A 12460-nucleotide genomic window follows, 5' to 3' on the forward strand; every position below is an offset into this window, starting at 1 on the left:
TTTAAGCATTAGGAATTTCTATCATTATAATTAGTATTACACAACTGATGAAGACAAATTTACAAGTTTTAGTAAATAATTAATACAAAAGCAAAATTCTATAGGAAATGAATCTCATCAGATAAATGAGATTATCTTTTTCCTTCCAAATTATTCATGCATCACAAATGAATATTATTTATATATTACTACAATAAGACTAGGTTGAACATCAATTCTATTCCTATTTTTCATTTTCATAGATATAGCATTAATCAACTACGTCATATAAAGATGTTGATGAGAATAAAAGAAATTTTGTTATAGAAAGTTCACTCAATTCTTTAAACATTTTCCAAGTTATATAGCTAAAATTACCCATTGATCTACCCCCAAAAATGTTTTTTAGTGGCATATCGTCTGCAACTTGATTAGGTTCCCCTTCAATTTATCGAAAGAAAAATAATGGAAACCATCTAACTTAGAGAAGGATATCTTACGCAGTCAATAGAGTCACACACTTTCTCACCTCCTGAGTGGTTTATTGGGTGGCTATTAATTATAATTTTTATTTTTTTCATTCATTTAGAAGTACCTTAATTAACCCAATGTACTCAAAAGTTACAAAAATAAAAAAATTGTTAATTTCTATGTTTTTGCTTATACATTTAAAAAATTCATTTATCTTAATGTACTTCAAGTACATTTTTGTAAAAGTCTCTCAGAGTTGTAGATTTAACTAATTCAACTTATCTTTTTTTGAAAAATCATGTAACTGTAAAGCAGGAGACTAGCTAATATAGTATAGATATAGTTTACGTGAATAACAACATGGACTGCCAATCAGGGAACTAAACACACAAAAATAGACCTTGCTCTTTCCTCAAAATATTGACAAATGAATATCTATTTATAAGCTTAAGTTAAAATATGATGTTTAAGGTATATATATATTAATATATTCTTTTTATGATTTGCTCCTTAACTTTTTTTGATTAACCAACCATTAGTCCAGACTGCGTCAGATAAGAGGACTTGTGATTAAGAAAACAATAAAGTAATGGCATGAATCCAAGATGAGGCAGTGTATTTGCAGCCTTAACAGAACCTGAAAGAGTACCTCTGCCATCAGACGAACAGGAAAAAGATTTCTTAGTGTCACACCCAGCAAAGCAGGGAAATGCGATGTCATTACTGGAGTTTGGAACAGAAGTCAAAGCGGAGATTTAGGGTCTTAAATAGGAAAGTTTCTCAGGGGTTGATGAGAAAAATACAGGAGATTACCAACAAAGCGTTATTATAGGTTTTTAAGCCTAAACTGTTTTTTGCATCATTAGCAAGATGACTTTTTATACCAAAGTGAGATGAACAAATATGAAATAAATTTAGAAAATAAGTCGAATATTTTTATCCCCATATTATCTATATAATATACTTTATACACCGAAACATCTGTATGTGCTGATCTACAGTTAAAGTTGGGACTGGGTGGTATAATTATTAGAGAAATTAGACAAAAAAGAAAAGTTGAACTGAGTTATGGCTTTTTTAAATAAAAAAGCCTCAGTGCATACTGCATGAAGCAGGATGGAGAAACCCTGAACTGGAGAATTCCCACTTCATGAAAATGAAAGATTCAGCTTATACCAGAATGCTTCTCCATGTGACTCTGTACCTTGGGGTAAACAAGCTTAATTACATTTAAAATTTGTGAAATGAAAATTACTCTTACCAAGTAATTCTTATACAGTGGACCTTTGGTTGGCTAAAAGTGAAATTGCTACTTTTTGCCTCTTTGCTTAAGGATATTTTTTATATTGTCCTAACAATATGAAGCTTATTCTTGAAACGTTATTACTTTAAAAAACAGTCTCATTTATGTTACCCAAACAGACGCGTATGTTACATATGTTATTCCTATAATCTATCACGTATTATAAAAACTTAGGCAAAATGTTTAATACTTTATATATACAATATTTAGAATCCAAATGAAAAAATAATTTATTATTCAGCTTGAAGGCAACAGTCTATTATTCAAACACAAGAGTAGTCTAGAGATTTTGATAACATCAAGGCAGCAATATTTTAGGCCAAAACGAGATTTTAATGTATAATAAAACCCAAACCATCACAGTCATCTCTGTAATTATTTGATGGATAATAAGCAGATACAGTCTTTTTAAAAATGAACTTACCTGATCAAATCGTAGGACAGGCTCATTTGCATTATCAAAGCTATAAACTTCCACCATTCCATCATCTCTCCCAACAAGTAAATCTTTAACCCCATCACCCACAATGTCAAAGCTGTCAACACATAAAACACCTTTAAAAAAGAATATAAGTGATAAGTTGTTAATAAAACTAATATTATAGCCAAGTAAGCATGACCCTGGGGGACAAAAACAACAAAAACTTGGAGCATATTCAAGTGTCCTTTTCTTTTCCATCCACATCCATCCATTTCCAAGGCTTTAAATATAATCTACGTGGCAATGGCCCCTAAGTTTCCATCTCCAGCTCTGCCCCTCCGCAGAGCTGCAGACTCATCTATCCAAGTCCCTATTCAGCCTCTTCTTTGAGACATCCGTTTGCATCTCAAACTTTCCGTGCCCCAAACAAAACTCTTTATCCCCCTCTTCATCACACTCCAACAATAATGCTCCTTCCCCAGACTCCCCTCATCTCGGGGGATTTCCTAGGCTAAAAATCTAGACTGCATCTCTGATTCCTCTCTTTTTTTCTCACTTCCCACATCAAACCCATTAGCAAATTCTATCATCTCTACCTCCAAAATATATACTCCTTCTTTCCATTCCCAACTACCATTAGCCTAGTCCAAGCTACTGGCATATCCAGCCTAGACCGGGATAAATTATAACAACTACAACAAAAACTTCTTAACTGACCTCCATGCTTCCAATTTTGATCTGCTTCCTCCAAAATCCATTCTCTGTCCACTTTTGTTTTGTTTTGGTAAATTAGATCATGTCACGTCCCACTTACAACTCTCCAGTGACTTCGCACTGCACTTAGATTAACATGCAAACTCTTCTCCGAGGCACACAGGGACCTAAACGATTTGGTCTTACCCTGCCTCTCTGACTTCAACTCTGCGCTGATGCATTTAGCCACACTGGTCTTCCTACTGCTCCTCAAATGAATCATGTTTACCTCTGCCTCAGGTCTTTTGTCCTTATTTTTTCATCTTTCTGGAACATTTTTTGCCCCAAAATCTTTACATTACTAACTCCTTTTCTTATCAATCAGATCTGAGCTCAAATTTCACCTCTTATAAAGCACCTCCCATGACCACCCATTCTAAAAGTAGGCCTCCTCCTTCTACCCATCACTCTCTAGCACATTACCCTGTTATATTTTCTTTAGGTGACTAGTTGAAGCTATCTAATTTACTTATTGGTTTATCCTCTCTCCTAACCTGTATTTGTTGGAGGAATAAATATATGAATAAACATGCTGTACTTATAGTTATCTCACTACCTACCAAGTCAGATACAAATTCCCCTTAGAAAGCAGAAATTCCTTAGAAACAGGACTATTCCCTGATCCGCCGCACTTCTTCCTTGCCTCATACCACGTACTCCCCAATTCCAATTCATTCCCTACACCAAACAATGAAACATGGGTTTGAGCATAAAATGATGTTATAGATGGACATTAAGCACATAAGAGCCTATCCATCCCAAATTACTATTAGCATGTTTTACTTTAATAATTTATGCCAAAAATATGATAGCCCTGCTAAGTGAATGTATGAGGTGGCTCTGTGACTTGCTAAGTTTGCTATATACAATACTCTGAATAAATAAAACAGAATGAACTATATAATCTAGGATATTTTATTTAATAATCACCAAAATTTCAGAATATGCACTACATCAAAAACATACCTCCCCTCTTTTTCTCATTTCGAATTTCCCACTTGTGTATTGGCTTGGATGGAGTGATCTGAATAAGCCCAAGTTTTCCATCTGATGTTCCAAACAAAAGGTCTTCTCCAGAGTCACCTAGTTATAATTAAAATCAACATATTATATTTATCCCACAACTCATCTCTTTAAGATTAAAATTTTTCATATATATTGACGTTCATGTAAAAATCTCATTTAAAAATATAAAGACAGAAAACTTAATTTGGGAGGATGGTTATATATTCACAGAACTTTACAATGGTAAGAGGTAACACCCTTCCTTATCATTTAACTTTAAGATGAGAAAACTGAAAATTAAAGTTCAATAAGTCATTACTATAAGTTACTGCAAGTTATCAGACATCCACCATGTCAATTCCAGTTCATGAAAAATGTTCTTCCTACAATTTCCCGTTTTCCCTTAATAGATAGTTAAATGATTAAAAACCCGAAATGTCTAGACTTAACATAAGGCACTCCCTTATTTGATTGTGAAAAAAATGAAATCCCGATTACCGCCATTTCCATTGTGCAGAGTTAGAACAGTAGGTGGGCCAGGAACTTCAACTTCATATACCACATCAGATCCCTGAAGGAGTACAAGTATTTTAAAAGTGAAACAGAATGCAAAGTTAAACTGATACAGGCACTCAGAGATAACATCAATATTCATATAAAGAACTCTAGAATAAAACTGCTGAAAAAATTAGGTCACAAATACCAATGTGTACTTGTTAGCAATTTTGCACGTGTTAACTCATTTTAAAATAAAATGCAAAGATCAATAAGAGAAATATTTAAAATACTCTCCACTTTCAATATTTTTCATTTTAAATACTCTATTTGCCTGAAAACTTGACACTGGTAAACTCTCCTAACAACACTTTCAGGAACACGTTTTTTTTGTCCTAACTCAAGGGCTTTAACATAGCTGCACATTCAAATACTTAAACATATCCAAAGTCACTTTCTAAGGAAAATTTTGGCCTTGCCTTTGGGTATTTCCCAAATCCACTTCAGTGAGAGGCAGAATGGCCTGCTATTTAGATAAGAAAACAAGGCAGGTCCTTTTATCTGTCTTTTTTTCAATTTTGCCACTTGTAATGCTTTTATGTAGGGCATAGTATTTGTGAAACTGTAAAGAATGAGGTAGAAGTACTTATACTCACATGGAAAAGATATCTATGATAAACCATTCGATGAAAAAAATCGCAAAATTATAGTAAAAAATCAAATATATAAAGGACATATAAGAGGCATATGCTTTCTTTCATTTAAAATAACATTTAAAAGTTTACAGATATCTACATATAACTATATAAACACAAAAGAATATACACAAGACTATCTAAAAAAGGCTACCTCTGGGGCAAGATTGCCTAGAAAGGCAGATGGGGAGCAGGAGATGTGTGCAGGGCAGAGGAAAGACTAATTTCTTGCTTTCCATAAATCCTTAGTGTTTTTGGTTTGTTTTTTTTTTACAATAAACATAGGAACCTCTTGCTGTTAAACAAAGCAGAATCTATTGAATGCTAGCCAGCTCCGGCTAAAAGCCTTATTCAAACAACTCATATTTGGGAGCACAGGTAAGGGGAGAAATTATCATTCATGCCTCCAGAATGAACCTTTAATTCCCCTTAGGAAGAAAAAAAAGAAAAAACCTGATAGAGCCACTGGATTTTTCCTTTTATAAAAGGGCTGATGCCAAGAAATTGTTATATGGCTATGAAATTCTGAAGAGTGAGATAGCCTGTGGAGGCACAGGATGAACAGCTAGACTTTCGTTCAGCTGCACTATCATCAGCCTAAATTTCTGAACCAATTAATCCACCTGTTATGTTACCTGCACTTAAACTTTATTTGATGGGTCCTGGATGTGTGTGTGTGTGTGTGTGTGTGTATGTGTGTATTTTATTGAAAGTCACTTTCAAGAAGACATAGTTATAACTATTATTACTAATAACAATGGCCTTACGTAGTTGTTTTAGCCAATTGTGGTTTTCAGTTTTCCAATCTATCACTCATTTACTTATCTAACAAATATTTACTAAGTGCTTATTCTGTTCCACATACTGTCATAAACAGTGGATAAATTCAAATGATACAAGCCTGATCTCAACTATCCCTTGTTAAAGCCTAACTACCTCTCTTAAACCCAATTTCCTCATTTAATGTGATTTTTTGGGAGAGGGGAGGGTGATGGAGGAATAAAGCAGAAAAACATCAAAAAAACAAACAAAAAAACCCTGGTACTCCATTGTGATTATATTAGCTCAAAAATTATGTGTGTGTGTGTGTGTGTGTGTGTGAGTGTGTGTGTGTGAGGAATTGTCCTTTCATTCATATATGTCTCTCTAAAATCTTGCCAAAGATCTGAACACATTTGCCTCAAGTAAAAAAATTAGATTATCAATTAAAATATTAAAATTTTTTTTCAGTTAAGCAGGACATTTAAAGTGGTAGAAATCAATAAAGTAATTTATCTCAAGTACACATTGTTTATCAACATTCATTTACCTAAATTACGAAAAATTACAAAAATGCAAATAACAGCAACCTGTAAAACTCTGAGAACTCTGTCCTGGCAGGCCAATACCGGTGTAATACGAGGTAATCTTTCCACTGGAAGGCAGATGACGTCATTGATTTTGTCCCCAGAAAGGTAATAATGTTGGTCTTTGCAATCACAATAATGGTTATAGATGTAACTTGCACTGAGAAAGAGGTCTGAGCCAGATATGTGCCTAAGGACATTAAAAGTAATTTAAGACATCCATGTTCTTCTAAAATAAGCACAGAAAACTCCTGATTTTTTTATCAGATAAAAATAAAAGTTTAAACAGTTTACTATCATTTTATCACAGACTTGGAGAACAGTTTTGGGTTTTGTTTTGTTTTGTTTGATTCCCCCTCCCCCTATTTAATTTCTAGCTTTTTGGTATAACACTGATTTTGAAAGCTGAAAATAAGGATCTTAAGGCCTCAGGCTTCTCAAAAATTGAAGTCAGAAAACTGAAAACAAAGAATGATAATTTAATTATCTATACTGAAGACAAACATGTCAAACAGCAACCACTTTTGAATGTGTAGTACGTGGCAAGCACTGTCCTGAGTGATTTACATCAGTTAACTCAATCATCAGAACTCCATAAACTAGGGATCATTATTAACCCTTTTTACAGGTGAATAACAAAATGTTAAGTGACTTGCCTAATGGCACACAACTACTAGTAGACTGCAACTCAGGTAGTTTTTAGCTGTAGAGTTAGTTTTCTTATTACCACACTATATTGCTTAGAAAAGGCTATTTGAAGGCAACCTACTTTAAACTAAATGACAAACAGTGGGAAAAAAATGACTAAATTAGAATTTTATTTTGAATAAAGAAATGAAAACAAGTTCATTTTAAATTATATTTAGTAAAATTTAATATAACAGTCACAACTAGGTTGCAATTCTTAAAACTGAATCAAGTTTTCACTGGGGAGCTGAAATTTTTGGACAAAAATGTTATCTTTCACTTCTAGATTGCTACTATCATGTGATCATAATAAGAGGATACTGTGGTTTTATTGGAAGGTTTTACCTATTTCGTGACCTCTAAGGTATATTTAAAATTTGGGGGGTACTAAATTTATTCCTTTATATAATGATCTCACTGATTTTCTCAGTTTCAGTTATTGTTTAGGTGGCCTCACTTTGTGGCTCTGCATATGATTTCAGTAATGCTCTTGATATTTCTATCGACCCAATGAAATTTCCTATCTTTTTTAAGGTTTGAAATTTCATGTGAAATCTGTAATGGCATTATACTTCCATTACATTGTCCAAAGTACTGCTTGGGAGTCACTATTATTGACAAGAGTGAGACACATAGAAGCAGTAAGCCAGGAAAGATGTGTGAATGGTAACCAATTTTATAAGCGATCAACTTCCTTATTGAATATTTTCAAGTTATAACCTTTTCATCCTATACAACCATATAAAAATGTGGAGATTCAGATAATTTTTCAAAAGCTGGGCAAAGAACCTTATCATCCCACCTTTGCCACTCCAGTAAAAACATTTAAGAAACTAGGTAAAGAGACGATTGGCTGGGAAACTCCTTATTTTCCCATCTCTGTCCATACACCTTTCTGAATGTGGAGGTATGCTAATAATTATTACTTTGATTTTAGTATTTCACAATTATCACTGGCCATGCCTATCTACAAAAGCATTTCAAAAGTATTATATTCTGGGGGCAGCTGGGTGGCTCAGTTGGTTAGAGCACGAGCTCTGAACAAAAGGGTTGCCTGGATGATTCCCACATGGGCCAGTGAGCTCTACAACTAGACCAAGACAATGAGTTGCCGCTGGGCTTCTGGAGGGGCTGCCGGATGGCTCAGTTGGTTAGAGCATAAGCGCTCAACAATAAGGTTGCTGGTTCAATTCCCACCATAGGATGGTGGGCTGTGCCCCCTGCAACTAAAGATTGAAAACGGCAACTAGACTTGGAGCTGACTGCGCCCTCCACAACTAGACTGAAGGACAACGACTTGGAGCTGAGAAACAGTTTCCCGATATTCCCCAATAAAATTTTTTTTTTTAAAAGTATTATATTCTGGTTGAACCGCTTGCCATTGTTTACTTCTTATCTAATCTCACCAAGCCAATGTTTTACAGCCCAGACATTGGACATGTACTGTGCAGTATACAGAATTATACAGGGGAGCTATGCATTACACAGAACTCTGGACTGAATCAGTAGTTTCCAAACTGAGGCCTGGCTGCATCAGATTCAAATGAAGAACTTTTTGCTTTTAACCTACTCCTAATAATTCTGATTTTGCAGGTGTGAGGTAGGACAAAGAATCTACTGTTTTAAGCTTCCAAGGGAGTCTCCTAAGTAGTAGATTTGAGGAACAGTGGATAAGATGAACTTTAAATCCCTTTCCAGTCCATGATTCAAAAACTAAAATTTTAATTGCAAAATTTCACATTTCAGGAAGCCATTAAGGGAGCTATTTACTCACTTAGAGTTTTACCTGAGTCACCTGAAATTATACCCTATTGGTAGTCACCAACTTTGATTGCCAGCCTTTTAAGAAAATGATACTACCTCAAAACCAGAACTACTAGAGATAGCAAAGAAACAGAAACTTAAATATCGGGAGATTTCTTTCTTTTTTTCCTTTTATACCTTGATCTTAAATCATAACTGAACCAACTAGTCAAAAATATATAAATACTATTTTAAAAAGACAACATTTCAACAACCAATGGATTTTATACAGATTGTAGGTCAAATTTAATTTCTGACTAACAAAGTACCTTTAGTCAATTTTATTTCCCAGAAAACCTATTAAGATATGATACTTAATCAAATGTGTCACCTGTCCAAAATATTATAAATGGGTAAGTAAAAATAAAAACAGAATAAACATACATAGCTTTAATGCTTTCAGTGAGGTTTGTTTCAAAGGAGAGGAACTGTTTTCCTCTCTTTGTGAATCCTCTAATCTCAGATCCTGCAGCAATAAAAATTTTCTCCTGTGGTGTGTTAAGAACCCCTCCTAGTTCCAGTCTTGCAATCTTCTGCCCGGGTAAAGTCTTGAACACTGCCTGCAAAAATCAATGAGAAAAAAAATTAAGTACACAGATTTATTGTAAGCATTTTCCTTTATTGTAAAAATGCTGTCATTTTTAAACTTAGAAAAATATTATTGTTCTACTATATAAAAATACCTTTAGATACACATGGATTTACTTCAGTAGGTCTTCTGGGTTTTTTTGCTAAATATATTCTAACTTTAGAATACTTATTCCTACACATATTTCAGTGACACCACTAAAATCTAAACTCTTGCAACTCAAAGTAGGGTTCACCAAGTATTAGCTAGTGAACTATATCATTAACTTTCTTAAAAATGCAGAATGTCAGGCCCAACCCCAGATCTATGGAGTGAAACACTGCATTTTAATAAGATTCCTCAACTGCTTCCAATGGACAGGTTTTTACACTTTCCCCACCTTTTAAAAATAATCTCTCCTGATTTCTTTACAGTTTTTATAAGTTTTAGTGGTATAAATAAATGTCTATAGAATTTTCTGGAAACCTGAATGTTTCACTTAATATTTCTCTATTTAATGGGAAACATTTGTATCATCAATTTCTTCCTGGTTATTTTCCATTTTATTACTGTCATCAGATTCTTCCCCTCCCCCCATGACTTTATACACAGAGAGCAAAATATCTAAGAGGACATGTGAATAATGGAAACACTGAGTTTCTGATAATTTTCGCCATCTTCATCTTTTTGTAAATTCCATATAAGGTATAATAAATATAAGAGTTCACATCTCACACCCATCACGTGTAAACTATGGTCTGTGACTATGATGACATACTAATCGCTTCCCTGATCAGGTTCCATTAAATGGCAAAGGTGATGGTATAGTAACTTCTATGATGTTATGTGTTATGTTATGTTGTGATGCGATGCGATGTGATGTGATGTGATGTGATGACGCCATCTTAGCAGACTGGACAGATTTGCCTGTTGGTCTGAAGAAGTTAAGTCACCATGTTGTGAGAGAGCCTGTGAGAGGACTATATAGCAGGGAATTGTGGTGGCCTCAAGATGCTGAGAGCAGGTCCTGGCTTACAGACAGCAATAAAGTGGGGGCTTCAGTCCTACAAGAGCAGAGAACAACCATGTCAGCCTGGAAAAGGACTGCGAGCTCCCAAAAGGAACAGAGCCTGGCTGATATCTACACTGAAGCCATGACCCACAGAAACTGTAAGATGATAAATGTGTGCTATTTTAAGCCCCTAAATTTGAGGTACTTTGTTACACAGCATAGGAAACTAATAAACCACCCTAGACTATCAAAGGTGTTTTACAAATAACTGACAAATGACTCTTGGGCTGTGTCGCCTCATACTTCATAGAACTACTTCCCTCAAAACCCACTTTTCATAGTATTTTAGAAAATTTTTAACCTAGGATTATTCAATAAGTAGTGTTTTTCTTTTAAAATCTTTTTTCCTCCTAAAACTAAAACCCATACATACCACTGCTTCTCCTTTCTTCATGCCAAAGCAGGTAACTACACCACTATGATCTCCAATAACTACCTGTAATAGAGTGAAGAGAATCTCAAATTACTATTATTATGCACTATTAACTATAAATGAAGAAAACAAGATTCTCAATATATAAATTATGATTTTTAAAAGCAAAGATTAAAAAAATCTAGGAAAGACAGCCCTACAAAAAAAACAATCCTCCAAAGAATTATAGAAAAGCGTCAAAGAGAAAGTCATGCAGAGTCGCTACGGAAGTAGATGGCCATATATTCTGTTCCTACAATGTAAACAGCACAAGAGACTAGGGACAGAAATGCCAAGCGGAATGGGGGGGATGTAATTTTTTTTTTCTTAACTGGAGCATAAGAATATTTTAAGATTGATTTTTAAAAGAGATTATCAAATAAGGTTGTGACTGACCTATTTGATATTTTTTAAACCTTTTTAATGGAAAAATTTTAACATGCAAAAGTAGACAGAATGTTATAATGAATTCCCATGTATCCATCACTCAGTTTCAACAATTATCAATTACCCAATGTGGCCAATGGATTATTCTGAATAAATATAGAGCGAGATTTTAACATTTCTTTCTCAGAAATTGATAATCAAGACAAAAGAACCAGAAAAACAACTACCTTTGATCTAATATATGCACATATGTATATATGTAGGGCTATGTGTGTGTGTATAAATAGTAAATAAAGCCACCCATCCCAAGAATCAAGCACAGAGGAAGAATAGAAAATTGGCCAAGTATTAGGATATAAAACAAGTCTCAAATATCAAAAAGTTGATATTGCGCAGATTCTGTTTTTAGGCCACTGATTTTTAACTTCCTGTATTACCTTTATGTATTTGATGAAAGCTGTGGACTTTCTCCCTAAAACAGTGAACAGTCACAAATAATTATGTTCATATTTTAAGGAGATTTATGGATCTTTGGTACTGGCAGAGATTTCTTTTCAGATGAAAAAATACACAAGAATAGTTAAGGTTTTGATTTTCTGACAATACATTTATCCAACAATTTATAAAACAATAATGTATTACAGGGATTTCCAAAGTGTGGTTCCTAGACTCCTGGAATTCAATGAGAACCTTTTAGAGAATCTGCCTGGTCAACACTATTTTCTAAATCTTCATTTTTCCCTTTTCACTAGGTTGATATTTGCAATGATGGTACAGAAGTAATGGTAGGTAAAATTAGGGTGTTTGACAAGAAAGTAAACAATGACACCAAGCTATACCAGTAATCTGTAATCTTCTTCACCATTTGAGAATAAATTAAAAAATCTAGCTTCATATAAGAATATCCTTAATGAAGCAATAGAAATTTATTAATCTTATTAAATCTTGACCCTTGAATACATGTCTTTTTAATATTTAGTGTGAGAAAACAGGAAGCATGCATTAAACACTTCTGCTGCATACCAAAACAGTCCTGACAAAAAGTACTTGTATAAATGTTTGA

At 34.0% G+C, this 12460-nt stretch overlaps 1 protein-coding gene across 2 annotated transcripts in view; it reads right to left on the reverse strand.

Moving 5' to 3' along the window:
• Positions 1–12460, reverse strand: part of BBS7 (Bardet-Biedl syndrome 7) — a 34696-nt gene that overhangs the window by 18728 nt on the left and 3508 nt on the right. For both annotated transcript variants that reach the window (XM_033134297.1, XM_033134298.1), the window contains 6 exons: positions 10972–11034; positions 9343–9518; positions 6472–6658; positions 4431–4503; positions 3894–4010; positions 2178–2308 (listed from right to left, as the gene is read on the reverse strand). In XM_033134297.1, the coding sequence (XP_032990188.1) occupies positions 2178–2308; positions 3894–4010; positions 4431–4503; positions 6472–6658; positions 9343–9518; positions 10972–11034 (747 nt within the window). The remainder of the gene's footprint in view (positions 1–2177; positions 2309–3893; positions 4011–4430; positions 4504–6471; positions 6659–9342; positions 9519–10971; positions 11035–12460) is intronic.

Source organism: Rhinolophus ferrumequinum, chromosome 18, assembly GCF_004115265.2.
Source record: "Rhinolophus ferrumequinum isolate MPI-CBG mRhiFer1 chromosome 18, mRhiFer1_v1.p, whole genome shotgun sequence".
Lineage (NCBI taxonomy): Eukaryota > Metazoa > Chordata > Mammalia > Chiroptera > Rhinolophidae > Rhinolophus > Rhinolophus ferrumequinum.